At 48.5% G+C, this 23293-nt stretch overlaps 1 protein-coding gene across 7 annotated transcripts in view; it reads left to right on the top strand.

Annotated features, from left to right (window-relative positions):
• The window catches only part of LOC119971244 (BTG3 associated nuclear protein), a 253758-nt gene that overhangs the window by 67027 nt on the left and 163438 nt on the right, over positions 1–23293 (top strand). For all 7 annotated transcript variants that reach the window (XR_005461786.1, XR_005461787.1, XR_005461788.1 and 4 more), the window contains one exon: positions 11802–11977. Coding sequence is in view for 4 of the 7 variants with exons in the window: in XM_038806519.1 (XP_038662447.1) it covers positions 11802–11977 (176 nt within the window). In the remaining 3 variants the exon portion in view is untranslated. The remainder of the gene's footprint in view (positions 1–11801; positions 11978–23293) is intronic.

Here is a 23293-nt window from a genome sequence, read left to right as displayed (position 1 = left end):
TTCTTGGTAGTGTGGATGAGCAGAGGGATCTCGGTGTCCATGTACATAGATCCCTGAAAGTTGCCACCCAGGTTGATAGGGTTGTGAAGAAGGCCTATGGTGTGTTGGCCTTTATTGGTAGAGGGATTGAGTTCCGGAGCCATGAGGTCATGTTGCAGTTGTACAAAACTCTAGTACGGCCGCATTTGGAGTATTGCGTACAGTTCTGATCGCCACATTATAGGAAGGAGGTGGAAGCTTTGGAACGGGTGCAGAGGAGATTTACCAGGATGTTGCCTGGTATGGAGGGAAAATCTTATGAGGAAAGGCTGATGGACTTGAGGTTGTTTTCGTTAGAGAGAAGAAGGTTAAGAGGTGACTTAATAGAGGCATACAAAATGATCAGAGGGTTAGATAGGGTGGACAGCGAGAGCCTTCTCCCGCGGATGGAGGTGGCTAGCACGAGGGGACATAGCCTTAAATTGAGGGGTAATAGATATAGGACAGAGGTCAGAGGTGGGTTTTTTACGCAAAGAGTGGTGAGGCTGTGGAATGCCCTACCTGCAACAGTAGTGAACTCGCCAACATTGAGGGCATTTAAAAGTTTATTGGATAAGCATATGGATGATAAGGGCATAGTGTAGGTTAGATGGCCTTTAGTTTTTTTCCATGTCGGTGCAACATCGAGGGCCGAAGGGCCTGTACTGCGCTGTATCGTTCTATGTTCTAAGAGGCAACATACCTTTAAGAAGATTAAGATTCTGGTTACCAGGGGTCAATGCGCAGGCGAGCATTGGCCCAACCACGGGTATATCTGAGGCGGTACACTTATCTACAGATGAGTGAAAGGCAATGCCAGAGGCGTCATTGACTGTCCTGCAACATGATTGTTCACATCTGCCAGCTTCTCCAAGGTCTTGGGCGCAATCACATGCCGGTGGCATTAAAGGTCATTGCCGCCTTTTCTTGGCTAGTGGCTCCTTCCAGGACTCCACTAGGACCTTAATGACAAGTTCCAGTCAGTGGCACACAAATACATCTGGGAGCTGTCAGATGCCCTGTTCAGGAGAGTACACCAAGTTGTCTTATTCTGGGAAACCAAAAGCCAGGCTACAACAGCATTTGTTTTTGTCGCAATCACAAGTTCCCTGCATGCGCAAGGGGCTGTTGACTGCACACATGCGACCTTGAGGGCTCACTGGCAACAGCCAGCCACCCATCAATAGAAAAGGCCCTCTGTCTACGTTCTGAACCACTCCCAGGTGCCACAAAATTTGAAGGACCTTGGCAATTGCAGGACTGGCTGCTTTGGGGACAAGTGATGCCCCTAGAAATTTGGGTTGATGATGCCAGTTTGCTGTCTGCAGAGTGCCACTGAGGAGGGGTACAATGCCACACATGCCTCCACAAAGTCCACATTTGAGCAGATGATGGGCCCCCTAAAGATATCCAGATGTTCGGACTGCTCAGGTGAGACTCTCTAATACTCACCCAGAGTGTGTCCTGGATTATCGTTGTTTGCTGCACCCTGCACAACCTCACACTATAAAGGTGGGGATAGTGCTTGGCTGAGGGAGACGTGCAAAATCAAGATGTCTCCTCCAACGATGAGGACAGTGATGGGGATAGTGATGACAAGGGCCAGGATGTCATTGAGGTGTATGCAGGAGCCATTGCAAGGCTATGACGTGGCAGAGAGGCCTGTGGCAACCTGAAATCTAACGGATTCCAGACAGAATAAACTGCCAAGATATTTTGTTTGCTAGTTGGTTTTCTGGCCTCTGCAAATTTATTTAGATTTCCAGAAGGCCTTTGACAAGGTGCCACATAGGAGACCGTTAAATAAGTTTAAAGCCCATGGTGTTAAGGGTAAGATCCTGGCATGGATTGAGGATTGGCTGACTGGCAGAAGGCAGAGAATGGGGATAAACGGTCTTTTTCAGGGTGGCAGCCGGTGACTAGTGGTGTGCCTCAGCCACCTGTGCTGGGACCACAACTTTTCACAATATACATTAATGATCTGGAAGAAGGTACTGAAGGCAGTGTTGCTAAGTTTGTGGATGATACAAAGATCTGTAGAGGGACAGGTAGTATTGACGAAGCAAGGGGGCTGCAGAAGGACTTGGACAAGGAGAATGACTAGGAGAGTGGGTAATGAAATACAAAGTGGAAAAGTGTGAGGTTATGCACTTTGGAAGGAGGAATTTAGGCATAGACTATTTTCTAAATGGGGAAATGCTTCGGAAATCAGAAGGACAAAGGGACTTGGAAGTCCTTGCTCACGATTCTCTTAAGGTTAATGTGCAGGTTCAGTCGGCAGTTAATAAGGCAAATGCAATGTTAGCATTCATGTCAAGAGGGCAAGAATATAAGACTAGGGATATACTTCTGAGGCGATATAAGACTCTGGTCAGACCCCATTTGGAGTATTGTGAGCAGTTTTGGGCCCCGTATCTAAGGAAGGATGTGCTGGCCTTGGAAAGGGTCCAGACTAGGTTCACAAGAATGATCCCTGGAATGAAGAACTTGTTGTATGAGGAACGTTTGAGGACTCTGGGTCTTTACTCAGTGGAGTTTAGAAGGCTGAGGAAGAATCTTTTTGAACTTGCAGGATACTGCGAGGCCTGGATGGAGTGGACGTGGAGAAGATGTTTCCACTTGTAGGAAAGACTAGAACCAGAGGACACCATCTCAGACTAAAGGGACGATCCTTTAAAACAGAGATGAGGAGGACTTTCTTCAGCTAAGGGTGGTGAATCTGTGGAACTCTTTGCCGCAGAAGGTTGTGGAGGCCAAATCACTGAGTGTCTTTAAGACAGAGATAGATAGGTTCTTGATTAATAAGGGTAATGGGGAAAAGGCAGAAAAATGGGATGAGAAAATATCATCCATGATTGAATGGCGGAGCAGGCTTGATGGGCCGAGTGGCCTAATTCTGCTCCTATGTCTTGTGGTCTTATGGTCTGGTAGACCTAACTCTGTTTTAGTAACAGCCATTATACTTTGCTCTAATATACTTTGATTTAAAATAGCTGAATTAAATTACAGTGCTTAATGTCTGCCCTGCTGGAGGTTTGATCCTCTGCATGTGACAAACTGTGCTAATATGCAGAGCATGGTGCACATTAGAACCTGTAAAACACTTTAATTCTCCCCAGACCTCGGTCACCTATGAGTAGAAATTAGATTTTTTTCATGCTCTCACAAAGTCAGTTTGCACAGCAATTTGGAAGCATCCAGTCTTACCCTGACAGACATACAGCCATGTCACCATCATTCCTCCCAATGATGAGGACAGATCTTGCAGAGAGCACTTTCAGGGGGAACCAGCTGCATGTGTTCAAAGTATGAGAACGTAATTTGGCTTCTCTAGATTGCTCTTTCATTGATTAGATTGATTAGGGAAGATCAAATTCCTGCCCCCACCACCCTTGATCAGCACCTGTATCATATGACAACTTTATCGTGCCAAAGAAGTTTGAAATTACTTTGGAGTCCACTCTCCAAGAGTACCTCAGCTGCACTATAGGTTGTTGAGTAGCAACCATTCAGGATGGCTTTACTATTGATGGCTTTAGATGGATTAGATGGCTTCAGTATTGGTGTGAGACTGCCATTCTCCATCATTCTGCAGAGGTCATGCAAGGTAAATATCTTTCTTGTGTTGACCCTGCAAAGTCCTATTACAGCTGCTGATGCTTCAAATGCATAGCATCTCAGCCCTTGGCATGGTTTAGCACACAGGCCCATTGTACTCTCTCTCACCTTATGGACTAATGCCCCAGTATCATAGAATTTACAGTGCAGAGGAGACTTTTAGGCCCATCGAGTCTGCACTGGCCCTGGGAAAGAGTACTCTAATTAAGCCCACACCACCACCCTACCCCGTAACTCAGTGACCTCACCTAACCATTTTAGACATTGAGGGCAATTTAGAAAGGCAAATCCACTTAATGTGCACATCTTTGGACTGTGGGAGGAAACCGGAAGACCCGGAGGAAATCCACGCAGATACGGGGAGAACGTGCAGACTCCGCACAGACAGTGACCCAAGCTGGGAATCAAACTGCGACCCTGGCACTGTGAAGCCACAAAGCTACTGTGCTGCAGTGCGACTGTGCTGCCCCATGATACTTCAATAATACCTGGTACACTTTTATTGCAAACCCTATATGCAAGGTCTATTGCCACCTTTGATGTGATAAATCAACCAAACAAATCTCTCATGTGAGGTCTGACAAAGGCTTCAATCAACTGCTCGCACCTCTTGAATCCTCTTGTCAACTCCTCTTGAAATCAAGGTTAACCAGCCTGTTGTCCCCTTGCAGCTCTCCCTTGCATGTAAGCTCGAAGTAACAAACCACCAAGGAGAGCCAGAAATAATTGGATGAGCCGACCACGGCTTTTTCCAAATGTGTGGGGAACCCTCTGGTTTTCTTAGACTTAGACTTAGAACAGTACAGCACAGAACAGGCCCTTCGGCCCTCAATGTTGTGCCGAGCAATGATCACCCTACTCAAACCCACGTATCCACCCTACACCCGCAACCCAACAACCCCTCCCCCTTAACCTTACTTTTTAGGACACTACGGTCAATTTAGCATGGCCAATCCACCTAACCCGCACATCTTTGGACTGTGGGAGGAAACCGGAGCACCCGGCGGAAACCCACGCACACATGGGGAGGACGTGCAGACTCCACACAGACAGTGACCCAGCCGGGAATCGAACCTGGGACCCTGGAGCTGTGAAGCATTTATGCTAACTACCATGCTGCCCCTGTTGTTGAGAAGACACTATAGAGCTTCACTTTCAACCCTGAAACTGCAAGTGTCGCTTGCCACTCGAATGGCATATTTAATTCCCTTTCAGTACAGGGGGGCATCAATCCAATCTCGCAGCAGGGGAAGCAAAGACTCTACACAGACATCATTTTCAGATGTTAGAAAATGGGCTGCAAGTGATGGCTTACCTGATATCTGCCCAGGTAATACACACATAAATGAAAACCAGTGCTTAATCATGCACATGTGGGATTATTGAGTAATTATTATATTGGGAATGTGAGAGAAGTGAATCTGTGGGAGTTTGTTATTGGACTCTGATAGCAACCCAAATTCAACACCTTAAATGGCCATGACCACTCAAGCAACTAGCAGCAAGATGGAATCCAAACTGTGCAAGTTAACGGATACCTATAAGTGCCAAAAGTCTATAAAATGTTTGTTCACCTTTTAAAAAATTTTTTTATTTTATTACAGACATGTATCAAAACAGGTTGCAGCAAATAAACACTATGGGAAACATACTTCCCAGTAATCAGCAATACAGTCTGAACAAATTCACCCCGTCCTGCGATGAACAGCTCCTCAAACACGGTCACATACACCTCCTACCTTTTCTCAAACCACCCTCCAGAGCCCTTAACTCGTACTTTATCTTCTCCAACCGCAGGAAGTCTAATAGGGCACCCAACAAAGCCACTACCCTGGTGGCGATGCCGACCGCCGCACCAGTAAAATTCACCGTCGTGCAATCAGAGAGGCGAAGGCCACGACATCAGCCTTCCTTCTCTCCATGAGCTCTGGTTTCTCTGAAACCCCAAATATCACCATCAAAGGGTCCGGGTTCATCTCCTCCTCCACTTCCTGGCTAAATCTGTGAACACTCCCGCCGGAATCTTTCCAATTTTCAATAATCCCAAGACATCTGCGTGTGATTTGCTGGCCCCCGGCCACACCTCTCACACTCATCTGCTACCCCCTGAAAGAACCCACTCATTCTCACCCGAGTCATATGCACCCTTGCACAAGAGGAGGTCCCTATACGGTGCCTCACTCCATGCTCTCCAATTGATCTCCCCTCCCAAATCCGCTTACCATTTCTCCTTGATCTTCACCACCTGCTCGCCTCCCTGTTCCCCAGCCACTTGTATTTTCCCCCAATTCTTCCCTCCCCTTCCACATCCGGAAGCAGCAGTCACTCCAGCAGGGTGTATCCCTGCAAGCTAGGGAATCACCTCCAGACCTTTCGCGCAAAGTCCCTAACTTACAGATACCTGAACTCACTACCCCTTTTCAGCTCTATCCTCTCGCTTAGTTCCTCCAGATCGGCGAGCCCCTTCTCATAATACAGATCCCTCACCTTGACCAGTCCCCCTTCCCTCCATCTCCTGTATACACTATCCATCCTTCCCCCCCAGGCTCAAACCCATGATTCTCACACAGCTGCGTTAACACCGACATCCCTTTCTCCCTAAAATGCCGCCTCAACTGATTCCATATCTTCACCGTGAGCTGCACCACCGGGCTCCCTGAATGCCTACTCTGAGCCATTGGCAATGCTGCTGTCACCATAGCCCTCTAACGGGAACCCTTACATGATTCCTCCTCCATCCGAACCCACTCTCCCCCTTCTCCTTCTCACTACCGCCACACCTTGTCCACATTTGCCATCCAATAATACTGAAGCAAGTTCAGCAATGCCAACCCCCCTTCCTGCCTCTGCCTCTGTAGCAGGGTCCTTCCGACCCTCCCCGCCCATACAAAATCTGAAATGATCGTGTCCAATTTCCGAAAAAAGGTCTTTGGTGTAAGGATCAGGAGAACCTAAAAAATAAACAAGAACCTTCGCAGAATATTCATTTTCCCCACTTGAACCCTCCCCGCCAATGTTAAGTGCAGTGAATCCCACCTCTTAATAGGGATAGGGAGGGGAATGCAATGCGATGATGCGAGGTGGGAGAAGAAACATGGTCAGGGGCGGAGAAAGGGGCCATCTTGAATGGGCCAGGTATAGGGTAAAATTAACGGGGTAGAGCCAAAAGGGGAGGATGGCGGATGGCAGAAAGGAATAGAGGCGTAAGGCTGAAAACATGGAATGTGCGAGGGCTCAATGGAACGGTTAAAAGAGCTTGGGTTTTAGCGCACCTCAGGAGCTTGAAAGCAGAGGTGGTCTTTCTGCATGAGGTGCACCTCTGCGTGAAGGACCAGGTTAAGCTAAGGAAGGGGTGGGTCGGTCAGTTTTTCCACGAGGGGTTTGATTCAAAGTCACTGAGAGTGGCATTTTTGATGAGTAAAAAAGTGGGGTTTATGAGTGTGAAGGATCCAGGTGGGAGATATGTGATCGTGAGTGGGGTATTAGAAGGAACGCTGGTGATGTTGGTGAATGTGTAGGCACCAAATTGGGATGATGTAGGTTTTTAAGAGGGTCGCTGGCAGCAATTCAGGACTTGGCACCACACCAGTTGATAACGGGAGGAGGTTTTAATTGTGTCCTAGAGCCGAGGGTGGATAGGTCGAGCCCCAGTCAATGGGTGGGATACGAATGACAAAGGGTTTATGGAAAATATGGATATGGTGGACCCGTGGTGCATCAGGAACCCAGGGAGAAGGAAGTATTCCTTCTTTTCGCATGTTTACAGGCTGCATTCCAGAGTTGACTTCTTTGTGGTGAGCCGGGAGATTTTGTTTGGGGGAGAGGGGGCAGAGTACGCGTTACATAGTAATCTCGGACCACGCGCTCTATTCGCTGGCGATTCGGCTCAGATCGGGATGGGAGCAGAGGCCAGGTGAAGGCTCGATTCGGGGTTGTTGGCAGATAGAGGGTTTTGTGACAAAATGCGGGCTGTGACTTAAGATTACGTAGAATTGAATCAAAATGGGCAGGTGTTAGTGGCCATCTTTTCGTAAACTAAAAGCGGTGGTCGGAGGGGAGATTATCGCGTTCAAAGCACATGGGGATAGGAAAAGGAACGAGGAATATGAACGGCTAATGAATGAGATAGTGGTGGTAGATAGGGAGTACTCTCGGGTGCCCACCTCGGAGGGATTGGCGAGGAGGAAAAAAGTACATGGGCAATTTGATAGTTTGACAACGGGCAGGGCGGTAGGACAGCTGCGGAGGGCAAGAGGGGTGCAGTACTAATGCAAGGAGAAGGTGAGTCTAATGCTCGAGCATCAGCTACGGAGGCAGGCCGCATCCACGGAAAATTGAAGATACAGACTGGGGCAGGGGATGTGGTGTGGGAGCCGGGGAAGATAAATGAGACATTTAGGGATTATTATAAGGAGCTGCGCGGGGTGGACCTGAAGGAGGGGGATGAAGAAGGGGACATGGGAAGGTTCTTAGATGAACTGGAGTTTCCACAGCTGGAGACAGAGAAGAGGCAGGTGCATGAGGAGCCCCTGGGTCTGAAGGAGGTGTTGGATAGTATAAGGGGCATGAAGTCGGGGATGGCTCCAGGGCCCAATGGCTATCCGGCAGAATTTTATAAGGCGTTTGCGGGGACCTGGCACCACATCTCTTGGGGTTTTTTAACGAGGCGTTGGAGAAGGGGGAGCTGCCGGAGACAATGATGCAGGCAACAATCACGTTAATACCAAAAAAGGGGAAGGAACCATTGGAATGTGGGTTGTGTAGGCCCATATCACTGTTAAATGCAGACGTGAAGATCACTCTATGTGGAAGATCTACTGTTGTATGTTTCGGACCCGCTGGAGAGCATGGAGAGAATCAAGGGGAGATTTGGGGCGTTCTCAGGGTATAAATTAAATGTAGGGGAAAGCAAAGTGTACCCGGTGAACGAGTTGGGTTGACGAGACAATTTAGGGGGGATGTCATTTATAGTGGCTGGAGACAGGTTCAGATACCTGGGGATTCAGGTAGTGAGGGAATGGGGGATGTTCACAAATGGAATTTAATAAAGCTGGTGGAGGAGGCTAGGTAAGATCTCCAGATTTGGGACTTGCTGTAATTGACTTTGGAGAAGAGGTCCACGTGGTGAAGTTGAATATTCTGTCGAGGTTCCTGTTAATTTTCCATACACTCTCCATCTTTATACCAAAGACCTTCTTTCAGAACCTGAATACAATTATTTAGAACTTTCTATGGGCGGGTAAGGTTCCAAAGGTTAAGAGGACCCTGCTACAGAGGCATCAGGGAGGGTTGGCTCGAACGGGGGTAAGGGTGAGGGGGGGGGGTGTGAAATCTGCAGACGTTGTGGGTGCCCCCTCTGCCCCCAAACCGTATCCCACCTCCGAAACCCTAGGGATCCAATGGAACTTTTTGATGGATTGGCCAGCTCACATGTAAGGATCACCCAGGTGGACGGTGGAAAGTACGACCATGGATAGGAGTCAGAGGTTGTCATACGATGCGGAGCACCAGAGCTCATCGCAGAGTGGGGTGTCATCATCCTCCACCCCATGGACCAGATCCTATTTCACTGCCAAACTAGGGCCCGCATTGAACCTGGAGGTGATCAGAACGTTTCGTGTGTGTTGGCCCTGGCACACACTTAGTGCAGCCCCCCATGCCAGCGCAGCCACATGTCCTGTCGATCCTTTCCCTCCCAAGCATGGCATTCATCCTCTTCCAGTATGTCGCCCCTCTGCTGTGCGATATTGTGGAGGACGCAGCAGGCCGCCATGATGTGGGCAACCCTCTCAGCATCATCCACAGCGGCCCAGGTACCTAAACCGCATCTTCAGGATGTCGAAGCAATGTTCAATCGCACCCCTGGTCACGGCATGTGATATGTTGTAAGAGGTCTGAGAGTTGGTTTCTGGCCCCTGGATAGGCATCATCAGCCACCACTGCAGTGGATAACCACTGCATCCAGGAGCCGGGAAGGGGGGGGGGGGGGGGGGGGGGGGGGTGTGGTCAGGAATCGTCTGATGCCAGGATGAAGGATTCGTGCACACTGCTCGGGTATCGGGCACAGACATGCATGACACGCATCTGATGGTCTCATATCAGCTGCACGTTCAAAGAGTGGCACTCCTTTCGGTTTGTGTAAAGCAGCCTGTCATCTGCAGGTGCTCATAGGGGGAAATGCATCCTGTCGATCACCCCCTGGACCTGGACCCGGGGCAACCCGTTGGCATCCTGGTGGGCTCGGTACACATAGAAAAAAATGTATTGTGCCAATTGGGCGTAGAGGGCCTCCATGATGGTACGGTTGCATCTGTCCATCGAGCTCTGTGAAATCCCGGAAAGGCCCCGACTTGGCGCCTGGATATACCCCGTGGCATAAACGATCAGGGAAACCATCACCTTGACGGTCACTGGGAGCGGGTGTCCTCCCACATTCCCCCGCACTGACAGGTGTGCCATGATCTGGCAGATATGCTGCATTTTCTCCCTGCTCAGCCAGAGTATTCGATGGCATGCCTGCTCCGGTCGGTCCTCGAATGACGGGCGGTGCCGGTACACACAAGGCCTCATGCAATACCTCCTTTGCACCTTCTTCTCCGCCATGGACTGTTAGCGGCCGGCTCTCCATCCTCGGTGGCTACCTCCTGTTTGTCAGGGGCACACTCTGCTGCAGCTTCCTCCTCGTCGAGCTGCGGCAGCTCGTACAGCCGCATGGCATCTCCCAAGGCTTCGGCGACTGGGAGGAAGGCCATGATTGCTGGTTGAATTCCAATATCCATTGTCTGCAGGTGATGAAAGGCCAACGTGTTAGCATGGTGCGTACCCCCATGCGCAACCAGGTCCAATAGGTTACATGGTGGCCTCAGTTGCCACAATGGGCTTTGACCCCTGGCCCTGTCGGTGCCTCGCACCGTGGGGACTCTGGCACGGACGCCTGTTCCTGTTGCCAGAGGTACTGTCGGCTGCCGCTGCCCTTACCAGTGTTACGCTCTCAGGTCCCCACTCTGTGTCCCCATAGGGGCTACAGTGGGCATTGCCTTGGGTGGGCTTCCTGATGCCCCACCGATTGGTGGTGGCCGGTTGAGTGTTGGGGGTTATGGCGGAGGGTGGATTCTGGGTTGGAGACGCCCTAATTGCCAGCTTCACTCTGCAGAATCAGGAGCCAAGGTGGGTGGTCAGTAAGGTGCGCAGCAGGTTGGCTGGCTTGCAAGCCGCAGTAATGGTGGTCCATGCCTGGGCATCGCCCCAGTCCAATAGGGGGTCACCGTGGTCACTCAGCCCGTTACCTGGCAGCCCACAGTTGCATCTCTCCGTTTCCTACCTCTAGTCTCTGCCCTCCCTCATCATCCACGGCTCCGGTTTCACAAATTTTAAAAGCACAGGTGAAGCTCGCCGTCGGGAATTTGGCACATCGGAGGCGGAGATTTGCGGAGGACCCGGAGAATACTGGGTCAGGCCCGTTAACGATATGCCACTGGGATCGTAGTTGAGGCACCGGCGATTCTCCGCCCAATCGCATTTCCCGATTCCGGCATCAGCCAACCGAGAATCCCTCCCGCTGTATTAAATGTAACCGTCTGATCATATTCTATTATTATAAGATGCTGCCTTTACAAAAGTGTTTTATGAGAAAGAAAGCGTAGAAAGTAAAATGTGTGCTGGCTAAGTAGAGTTCAAAGTCAAAGAGCATGATTTATGCTCAGTATTTGACTTACCACATGGATCTCATAACAAAACTTCAGGTGAGTTCTTAATTTAAAACATTCATAGCATAACATTTTTTCACCTTTCTCTTGTATATGAAATGGAAGTTGAGCTATTATAAATGCATTTAATTGATTTTCTCTTCATAATAACATGCGTGGCTACTGTGATCTCTGGTGTGAGGGCAGAATTAATATTGCATGTTTCCATGGAATTAAAAAATAAATACATCTGTCAAGTAGCAGATTTTTAAAAATTTACTATTACAAAATATGGTTTTACTTAATTTCCCTACTGACATAATAAACTATCTTGGAATGCTGAGAATAAACTACAAACTTGATTATATGATTAACCATAATGCCCAAAACATCACTTTCATTCTTTTGTTGTCAGTAATATATAGTCTAACAAGTTGCTTTATTACTTTGTGTATTTTTTCCTATTTTGGGACAACAAAGTTCTCTGCCAGGGAGGAGACAGAACACAATAATTGTCAAGGTTCCTGGCCATGAAGATAGCCATACTGAAGATGTTGAAAGTGGATCTGAAACAAGTGACACCATTTCGAATAGTGGTCAGTCAGGTGGTCAGAACCTGGCACCAAATGTTACGCTCATTACATTGAACTCTGAAGGTAGGCATTCTGATGTCTAAACTTTGGAAGAAAAATCATTGGTGAAAGTAACACAGTTTGTATAAATAGTTTGTGATCTTCTGTAAAATTAGCTATTTAATGAGTAGAAATGCTTGTTGCCCATGCCATGAGTTGTTAACGGTTTGTTCGAAAGGTTTCTCAGTGCATATGGAAGATCCAAAAAAAAACTGTTGGATCTCCTGTCGCAGTGACCCACAGTAAATTTCAAGATATGATCACTTTCTAAAATAAAAACAAAACCTGGAAATATTCTACAGGTATGGCAGAATTTGTGAGAGAAACAGAATTAATGTTGCAGGTCTGTGAACTTTCAGCAGTCACGTTCTAACATGTCTGATTTCTTTGTGTTGGCTCTTTTTCTATTTTGCATTTTTCTTTATTTTCTTCTTCCCTTCCATTTTGGAAGTTGTCTGATATGGTGAGAAAGGAGATACTAGCTGTTGCAGTCTGCAAATAGGGTGGGAGCTGGAGGCCCTCATATCTGACCATTTTTTTCCTCCCACTGGGTCCCCTATGTTTTTATTTCCCACTGCTCGTTCATTCTCCTCCGCCCTCCTTAGTTTCACCACTCCCCAACTTTTCTACTTGGTAAAAGCGCTTAATCTTGTATGCTCCCTTCGCCCTTGCTGTGCTGTTACTCAATTTAATCGTAACCCTCTTTCCACACTCTATTGTTCCTATTTGTTCCCTGGAAGATGGGTACTGTGAGGCCAAAGACCTACTTATTTGCATCCTGTTTTATCCTTCCTAGCTCTCCCATACATCCTTCTGTCTGTTTCCATCAAAGGATTTGTTTACTTTTGAAACTCAATGTGCTTTTTAAGGAAATAAATCAAATTACAGTGAGCATCTGAACATGCAGATTCAGATCAGGATTGGCACCCGACTCCACCTAGAAATACCTGGACACTTTGTTCCAGATGATCACACCTCATAGAATAGAGTTTGTTTTGGTTAGCGGTGAGGGACAGGGGGATGTGACCATGGGTGAGGCAGGTAAAGGGACGAAGTATATGGGAGTGGAGGAGACCGAGACTGTGCAATTGTCTAACAGGTTTGAGGTGCTTGCAATGTGTGTGGATAAAAGTGAGGTCTGCAGGATGGGTGAGCAGACTGGCTTGGCACCATGGTACACAAAGCCCTTCAAGTTGGGGGAGCAAAATGGAATGTAGTAGTAGGGTGTAGTATAGTGAGAGAGATTGACGTTACTCTCTGCAGCAAAGAATGCTCGGTGGGGGGGGGGGGGGGGGGGGGGGGGGGGGGGGGGGGGGGGGTGACTGAACGGACCAGGTATGGTCAATGTAAGTACCAGTGGCATAGGGAAGACAAGGAAAGAGCTTCTGTGCAGGCAGTATCAGGGGCTAGGCACCAAAATAAGAAGTAGAATCTCAAAGGTAATAATCTCTGGATTGTAACCTGAGCCATGTGAACATTGGCATGGAGAAAATAAGATTGGAGAAATGAATGCGTGGCTCAAAGATTGGTGTCGGAGATGTGGATTCTGGTTTGTGGAGCACTGGCACCAATATTTGAGAAAGTGGAAGCTATACTGTTGGGACATTCTACACCTGAACCATGCTGGGATCACTGTTCTTGCGAACCGTATAACTAGGAAGTAGAGAGGGTTTCAAATTAAATAGTGGTGGCAAAGGATTAAATGTAAATGTTGGACGATGTGATATATCAGAGTAGAGACGAGGTAAGGGAGGAAATAAAGATCAGGGTAATGATAAGCAAACCATGGGCGCGATTCTCCGAGCCCCCCCGCTGGGCCGGAGAATCAGCGGGGGGGGCCACGTGAATCGCAGCCCGCCGCCAGGATGTCATTCTCCCGCCTGTGAAAAAACGGGTGCGCGCGCATGGCGCCGGGCGGGACGGAGAATGGCAGCAAAGGGGCGTAGTGGCAGTCCTCGAGCGAGGCCGCGATTCTCTGGCGCGAATGGACCGAGCGGCTGTTGGAAAAAATCCGAGTCACGCCAGCGCCGTTCTAACATGCTCTGGGCTGGCGGGACGTCGGGATTGAAGGGTCCAGGGGTGGGTTGTGTGTGTGTGTGTGGGGGGGGGGGGAGGGAAAGAGAGGGGAGGGTCCAACCCCGGGGAGGCCCTCCATAGTGGCCTGGCCTGCGATTGGGGCCCACTGATCAGCGGGCCGGCCTCTCTGGCTGCGGACCTCTTTTCTTCCACGCCGGCTTCTGGATCCCTGCGCCATTTGACGTCGGAGCAGGCACAGGGATGAAGGCCAGTACATATTCACTAGTTGGTGCTGGCCCAACTGCGCAAGCGCGGACCCTGCGACGCCGGGACGGTGCCGTGCTGGCCCCCCCAAGAACGGAGAATCTGGAGCCGGAGCGGAGAATCGCGGCCATTCATGATGGGAAGGGACAGAGTACAAAATTAAGAGTAAATCAAACAATAAGGTTGGAAGTGACAAAAATAATAGAAGTATAAACCTAAAGCGCTATATCTGAATGCAAGCAGCATTTGAAACAAAACAGATGAACTGAGTGCTAACAGAGGTAAATCAGTATCTTCTAATTGCAATTACAGAGACATGGTTGCAGGATGGCATAGATTGTGACCTGAATATTGAATCGTATGCAACATGCAGGAAGGATAAGAAGTTAGGAAAAAGTAGAGGGGTGGCTCTTTTAATTAAAGATGACATTCCTACAATAGAGAGGAATGACCCAAGTTCAGGAAACCAGCATATAAAAGCGGGTCCCGTAACAGCGGTCACAATGTAGGACGGGGTATTGATAAAGAAATAATGGGTGCTTGTCAGAAAGGTACGGTGATTATCATGGGGGATTTTAAATTATGTGTAGACTGGAAAAATCAGATGGGAAAGGTAACTGTGGTAGCCAAAAGGACTTCATACGACACCAGGCACGCAGGATAACAACTAGGTTTATTTATTCTATTCACAATACTACAATGACACCACACCTCGCCATGCATAGGTCATCATCCTTGATGTGTGCTCCCAGGCCTTACTTGTATCCTGTGAGGTTCCTCCAAAATAGGGGGAGGCTCACCCCACCCCACAAAAAAAATCACCTAGGGAGTTCGTACTCCCAAGCTGTAGGAGGGGAACTGGAGACAATAAAGGGTTTGGCCTCCATGGAGGTTGTCACACACACGCACACACACACAGTGGCAGTAAGTTCGGTCCAGGAGGCATGTCGCGCCCCGGGGTCCGTTGTTTCTGCGACAAGTGCCGAATTGGGAGTGGCTCGGCCAGCAAAGATGTCGGCCTGGGACCAGGCCTGTCACTCGAAGGACCACACCAGGGGTCTATGTGGCTTATGCACCGAAATTTCACCCGTAGACCGTGTTGCTCAGCTTGAATGTGTGTAGTGACGAGTGCCGATATGAGTCCGCCTTGGAGTGAGTCTGCCGTTGAGGGATTCTTGCGCCGGAATTGGGGAATACGAGGCTGAGGCGAATTCTGAGCCGTTGTCCCACATGCAGTTCTGCCAGTGCAACCCCGGTGGTGGCATATGGTGTTATACAGTAGCTGAAGAGAAAGCGAGTCAGTCACGTCTCCCAGGGTCTGGTAGTCGTCATCTTCATGTCCCGCTTAAAGGTCTGGACTGCCCACTCGGCCAATCTGTTGGGAGGCTGGATGGTACAGGGCAGTCCTCGCGTGCAGGATTCCATTTGCGGCTATGAAGATGCAAGGTCTTGGCTGGTGAACACTATCCCGTTATTGGTTACCAGAACTTCGGGTATTCCGTGTATGCTAAAAATATCTTGCCTGTCTACGGTCGTCCGTGTAGTCGCAGGTTTGTACCCGGTGGATCACAAGCCATTTGGAATGGCCTTCTGCCAGGATAAGGAACGTGGACTTGGGAACATGGTTTCCCCGCCAATTTCCATGGGTGCATTAGGGCTGTCGGTGGGGCCTTCTAGTGCTCCTGGCAAAGGACTACAGTGTTGGGCCACTGTGTCAATGTTTGAGTCCGTCCCAGGCCATCAAGCGTAGATGCGAGTCAGCATCTTCATTTTGGCCACCCCTGGGTGCCCATTGTGGCGGTCCTTCAACAAAGACGCGTGACCCTGCTCGGGGACGACCACTCGCGTCCCCACAGAATGACGCCATCTTCTACATTCAGTTCTGGAATCCTCATGGTGTAGGCCCTCAAATCGTCCAGTAGTGCTCTATGCTGGGCCTTATTGAACCATGTACCAGGCTCGTGACAATTTGTGGGCCTGTCTGGGTCTACTCCTTGATACGAGCCGCCATGGCAGCCAAGGTGTCCATGAAGTGGAGGGCGCTGTTTACCTCTACAGCCAAAGTGGGCGGCTTTGTGGAGAGGGCAGGTGGATCAACACGTCTGTGTATGGCATTTTTGTGCCCAGATGATGCACCCGGGGTGTATTCATAGGCAGTTAATAGCAAAGCCCCCGTTTGACCCAGGCAGATGCAATTGGTGGGATCACCCTGTCCTCCAGTAGGGACTTGTGGTCTGAATAAATCGTGAAGGCAAGCCGTACTGTAAATACGACGGCTAAATCTTCTTTCTCAATCTGCGCGTAATTTCACTCGGCGTCGGTGTGAGGAGCACCAGCTTCGACTGGTCGAAATGTGTCAGTAGTTTGTTTGATGATGGGCGTCGGTTGACCTCCTGAAAGTCCTTCTGGTGCGAGGGACTCCAGGACAATCGCTGTCCTTTCTTTAAGAGCTGATAGAGTGGGTTGATCAACGTGGCCATTCTGGGTATACATTTTCCGTAGTAGTTAACCAATCCAAGAAAGGAGCAGAGCTCCGTTGGGTCACAAGGGATGGGGGCCTGTCGGATTGCCCACACCTTGTACTCCACTGGGTGGAGGCCCCAGCTCTTCACCCCATAACCCAAGTAAGAGACCTCCGGGGGCATGAAAAACGCATTTCTCCCTTTGGAGATGGATGCTGGCCGTTCAAACCTCAAGAATTTTTGCGAAATTCTCCATATGTTCTTTTTCGGAGGCTCCTGTAATTACAATATTGTCGAGGTATATGTAATATGTTTTCCATGATTCACTGGAAAATCGCGCAGTCTGAGGAAATCCTGAACAGCAACTGGGTATTCAGATAGCCTCCTATGGGTGTTAATCGTTATGACTTTTTGGGACCGCGGAACCAGCACCAGCTGCAGGTATGTGTGGCTCATATCTAGCTTCGTAAAAGTCTTGCCACGCTGAACTTGTCTGCTGGACCGGGTAACAGTCAAGGCGGGTTACCCTGTTTACGGTCATTTTGTAGTTCCGGATCCGCTGGGCTTCAATACCGGGACCACTGGTGCGGCCCAATCCGTGAAGTGGATGGGCTGATGATGCCATGAACCCATCCAGTTCATGGTCGTCCTAGGCACATTGTGTAAGGTACTGGGCGGGCACCAAAATACCAGGGTTGAGTGTTCTCGTCCATACTGATAGTGGCCATTGCTCCTTTAATGGTATCAAGGCCATGATCGTGATAAATGGCAGAGCAGGTTCGAAGGGCCAAAAGGTCTTCTGCTCCTATCTTCTGTGTATCTATGTTCAGGATTGGAGCATCAGAATCCTCATGGACCACCCAAACAGCGACAGATCGGAATGTGATGCTGTTATCGTTGACCACGAGCTCAAGCTTTTTGACAGTGACATCACCACCTGAAGCGAGACAGGGCGGGCAGGGAAAGACAAGCTCGACATCACCACCTGAAGCTAGACAGGGCAGGCAGGGAAAGGCCAGCTCAAGGAACAAGTTGGCAGTTAACTCTTTCTTCTGGAAAGGCAAACTAGAAGAAGATCGATGACGCAGTTGATAAAGTTTCCCATAGCACGTTGATGGAAAAAGTGAAGTCGTATGGGGTTCAGGGTGTACTAGCTAGATGGATAAAGAACTGGCTGTGCAACAGGAGACAGAGAGTAGTGGTGGAAGGGAGTGTCTCAAAATGGAGAAAGGTGACTAGTGGTGTTCCACAGGGATCCGTGCTCGGACCACTGTTCTTTGTGATATACATAAATGATCTGGACGAAGGTATAAGTGGTCTGATGAGCAAGTTTGCAGATGATACTAAGATTGGTGGAGTTGCAGATAGCGAGGCGGACTGTCAGAGAATACAGAAAAATATAGATAGATTGGAGAGTTGGGCAGAGAAATGGCAGATGCAGTTCAATCCAGGCAAATGCAAGGTGATGCATTTTGGAAGATCTAACTCGAGCAGACTATATGGTCAATGGAAGAGTCCTGGGGAAAATTGATGTACAGAGAGATCTGGGAGTTCAGGTCCATTGTACCCTGAAGGTGGCAATGTAGATCGATAGAGTGGTCAAGAAGGCATACAGCATGCTTGCCTTCATCGGAAGGGGTATTGAGTACAAGAGTCGGCAGATCATGTTACAGTTGTATCGGACTTTGGTTAGGCCACATTTGGAATACTGCGTGCAGTTCTGGTCGCCACATTACCAGAAGGATGTGGATGCTTTAGAGAGGGTGCAGAGGAGGTTTACCAGGATGTTGCCTGGTATGGAGGGTGCTAGCTATGAAGAAAGGTTGAGTAGATTAGGATTATTTTTGTTGGAAAGACGGAGGTTGAGGGGAGACCTGATTGAGGTCTACAAAATTATGAGCGGTATGGACAGGGTGGATAGCAACAAGCTTTTTCCAAGAGTGGGGGTGTCAATTACAAGGGGTCACGATTTCAAGGTGAGAGGGGAAAAGTTTAAGGGAGATGTGCGTGGAAAGTTTTTTTACGCAGAGGGTGGTGGGTGCCTGGAATGCTTTGCTAGTGGAGGTGGTAGAGGTGGGTACGATAGCATCATTTAAGATGCATCTGGACAGATATATGAACGGGTGGGGAACAGAGAGAAGTAGACCTTGGAAAATAGGCAACAGGTTTAGATAAAGGATCTGGATCGGCGCAGGCTGGGAGGGCCGAAGGGCCTGTTCATGTGCTGTAATTTTCTTTGTTCTTTGTTGTCACGGGGTTGGCTTTGCCATTAAAACAACCTAGTTGGCCATCTCAGAAACTCCCCTTTCAGGATAAACAAATGCCCTATGACTCTTTGGCTCACCCTAGCCCAGAACCAGTTTGTTATACTACTGAATGAGTACGTAGACCCCAGCGCTGGAAGTTACCAACGAGTTCAAAGAGGAATTTTACTCCAGCCTTGAACGATCTTGGCCTGTGTCCCAAAGGACAACAAGCTGATTCTCCTTCGGGACTTCAATGCCAAAATTGGAAAAGGCACATACCTCTGCGATGTGTAATCAGCAGAGGGCGGTAGGGAAATCCAAAATCCTGAACAAAGCTTTGGACATGTGGACCATGTCCCCTATCTTGAGAGCCCACTCTCAATAAGGGCAGACGTGGGCTTCAACAGTGTGCCAGCACAGCCTTCGTTCATCTGGGGAAAAGAAGTTTTGAAAGCCAGGACCTCAGATCCAGCACTAGGTTTATGGTATGTAGTACAGTAGTGATGCCTGCCCTCCTACATGCTGAGAGATATGGACTACGTATAGCAGGCACCTCAAATTGCCACTAGTGCTGCCTCTGCAAGATCCTGCAAATCTATTGACAGGATATGTCCGTGCTTCCGCTCAGGCCAACATCCCAGCATCAAAGCATTGACCATGTTTGATCAGTTCCAGTGGATGGGCCACATTGTCCGATTGCCTGACACAAGACTTTTGAAACAAACATTCTACTCGGAGCTTTAACACAGTAAGCACATCTCAGGAAGGCACAGGAAACACTTCAAGGAGACCTTCAAAGCCAACATCTCAACCGACAACTGGAATCCTTAGCCCAAGTCTGCCCAAATTGGAAGAAAACATCTGGGAAGGAGCTGAACACCTCGAGTTTAATCGCTGATCATCAACAGGGAAAGGAGCGCTTGGAAACCTTGGCACCCTACCCACCCGTTCCTCTAACCATCATCTGCTCTGCCTGTGAGAGAGACTGTGCATTGGACTCCTCAGTCACCTGAGAACTTATTTTTAGTGTGGAAGCAAGTCATCCTCTACTCAGAAGGAGTGCCTAAGAGAGAAGAGAGAGAGTGTGACGAACATTTTAGGGGATACTTCAGAATACACAGATACATTCCAAGAAGAAAGATAAATCCCAAGAGAAGTACCTCGTGGTTAACCAAAAAAGTTAAAGATAGTATCAGACTTAAAGAAAAATCATTTAATTGCGCAGAGATGGGTGGCAGGTCAGAAGTTTGGACAGAATATGAAAAACAGCAAAAAATGACTACGGTTAATAAGGAGGGAAATATTTAAGTTTGAGAGAAAGCTAGCTAGAAATATAAAATATGAAGACAAAAAGTGCTTCTATAGATATTTTTGAAAGTAATGAGTTAACAAAGAGAGCATTCGTACTATATACAGTGAGTCTGGGGAATTAATAATGGAAAACAAGGAGATGGCAGATGAATTGAACCAGTGTTTTACATTGGTGGTCTTTTATAGAGGATGCAATTAGCATCCCAGAAATAGCTGTAAACGAGGAAGTGGAAGAAACGGAAGACCTCAAGAAAATACAATCACCAAGGAAGTGATACTCGGCAAATTGTTGGAGCTGCGGTCTGAATAATCCCCAGGTCCTGATGGATTTTATCTCAGTGCCTTAAACGAAGTGGCTCGTGATACAGTTGATGCATTGGTTTTAATTTTCAACATTCACTAGATTCGTGAATGTTCCATCAGATTGGAAATTAACCAAGGAAATTCTTGATTCAAAAAGTGAGGGAGACTAAATGCAAGAAATGATAAGCCAGTTAGCTTAACATCTTTAATAGAAAAATGTTAGAAGCTATTATGAAATAGATTATTGCACGGCACTTTGACTTCTCCTGGGAGGAGATGGGAGAGGCCGTCAGTGCTGCCAGCCTCCTCATGAGGCGAAAGCTCATGGTCCTGAGGGGTGGGTGTCACTGGTGAGGCCTCTACTCTGAGAGGGGCAGTGTGCCTGGGAGGGTTCTGAAGTCCACGGTGTTGGAATCCACTGACCTGGTGGGTCAGCGATTGAGCATAGCCAAGTCCAGCCCCTTGATTCTGCTGGGTTATGAGGGTTTCCAAAGGGGCGACTTGGGTGGGCACCCATATCACCGGAGGCTCTCTGAATATTTACAGAACACAGTGAGCAGCCAGCACTGTGAACAGCTAGGAGCTTGTAAGTAGCACCAGAGGCGAGCATTAAATCACATACCACAGCAGTGCCGATCTGAGCCAGGCCACCCCGTGCCTACGAACTTGACACCAAGTCGTTCCTCCCCGCAGCCCAGGCAGACACCCCATCAGCAAGCCAAAAGTTTTGAAAAATTTTTTACCCTTTCGCTCTCCTTCAACAGCCATGGTAGTTGGAGAAGGAGAAGCTAGAATCATATGTACCAGAATTACAATTGAATAAAGGTAACTACAAAGACATGAGGGAAGGGTTGGCCAGAGTTGATTGGAAGGGGAGTCTAGCAGAAAAGACGGTGGAACAGTAATAGCAGGAGTTTTTGGGGTTATTCAGGAGGCATAACAGACATTTATCACAAGGGTTAAGGGGAGGGCGAGGCAACCATGGCTGACCAGGGAAGTCAGGAACAGCATAAAGAAAAAGCATATAATGTGGCAAGGATTAGTGGGAAGCCTTTTAAAGAAAGCAGAGGACAATTAAAAAAACTATGGGCCATGCATACAGATAGGTTTCTCCTGAGCCTTACTCAGACACCCATATAAACAATTGAGTCTTCGCACCTGGCGCCCTGTTGGCTTGTCTTTTCATTCCCTTATATAACAACTCAGTGGGTCTGCCATGCCTTCAGATCAAGATGTGCATAATGCAGTAGCCACTTGTGGTCCCAGACTTTTCTGTCACGTCCTTCACAAGAACACTCCAGCTGTTTAGGGCTCAAAAACCTATACAACCCAGGGCACCAGGTTTAAAGCAGGCTGTCAGCGGAATGTGCAGCGGCATGGTTTGCCTTGCAGTAATGGTGTTGTGTACCCGTCCATCCAGATCCCACAGTCCACATCCTGGCCGCCACCCCCCCCCCCCCCCCACCCCCCCCCCCCACTACTCCCCCTGGCTGGCAGAAGGCCCTCTTCCAGCGTAACGGCTGTTGGCGACGTATGACGGTGTTGGACACTGCTCTCTCCCTCTCTCTCAGCAACCACCACGCCAGGTTCACGATTTGTGAGGGTGCATTTGGACCGCGCCATCAGGAACTTGGCCCATCAGAGGCAGACAATCGCAGGTGGGCCCACTAATATGTGAACGGTGTTTCAACTACGCGCGGCGTGCAGCATCATGATTTGGCGTCAAACCGACGCCTACCGCGATCTCGGCATCGGGAGCTATTCTCCACCTGATCGCACACCCCGATTTCGCCATCGGCCAACTGAGAATCCTACCCACTGTCCCTGAAAGACTGATTATTTATCATGGGGAAAAAACATGCTTTCCAAGTAAGAGTAATTAAGCAGTTTTAAAGAAGCTGGAAACCGGGTTTCCAGGGGCTACTTTAGCACACTGGGCTAAATAGCTGGCTTTTTAGGCAGGCCAGCAGCACGATTCAATTCACGTACCGGCTTCCACGAACAGGCGCCAGAATGTAGTGACTAGGGGCTTTTCACAGTAATTTCATTTGAAGCCTACTTGTGGCAATAAGCGATTTTCATTTCATTTTTCAACCTCTTGATCCTGGAGGACTATGTACATTTATGGCACGGTGAGGGTGGGGACGATGCCTGGAAAATGTGCTAAAACGTTCGTTTCCGTTTATCATTTGATTACAAGAGGGTCCAACTGCTTGTGAAAAGAAGACAACAGCCTTTTACAATCCAGAGACAGTCCATAGCCGGAAGTGAATGCAAGTGCTCCCAAGGTATTCTACACGGCAAAGTAGAGTACCTGCAACTGTTTCCCAGATTAGCACCAAGAGAACAGCCATATAACCACATCGCCATTTCAAGGACTCCACCATCTTTCCTTTTCCCTTGGACTTTGATCTTTGAGTGTGCGCATGTGATGGTGTGACTTATGATATCTCAAAAGAGAAATTACTATACTTTCATAGTTCATACTGCAAATTCATGAAAGTTTTGCCTTTCTATTTGACGAGACTGGTTTTATAATGTAATAAATTTGTTGTTTATTGAAAGAAGCTCTTTTAATCTGGGAACAGTAGGGAAGAAAAACAGTTAACCATTTTGATGAGTGAATCCAACCTGTGGAGTAGTGGGGTTAGTCAAACTGTTCCCCCCTCCCATCCTGGTCGTAACAATTTGTAATGTTGAATTTTGTCCCAATGGATAATGGGGGAGACCGTGGCATA

This window comes from Scyliorhinus canicula, chromosome 9, assembly GCF_902713615.1.
Source record: "Scyliorhinus canicula chromosome 9, sScyCan1.1, whole genome shotgun sequence".
NCBI lineage: Eukaryota > Metazoa > Chordata > Chondrichthyes > Carcharhiniformes > Scyliorhinidae > Scyliorhinus > Scyliorhinus canicula.
Note: the sequence above shows the minus strand (reverse complement) of the source record. Positions and strands in the feature narration are given on the sequence as shown.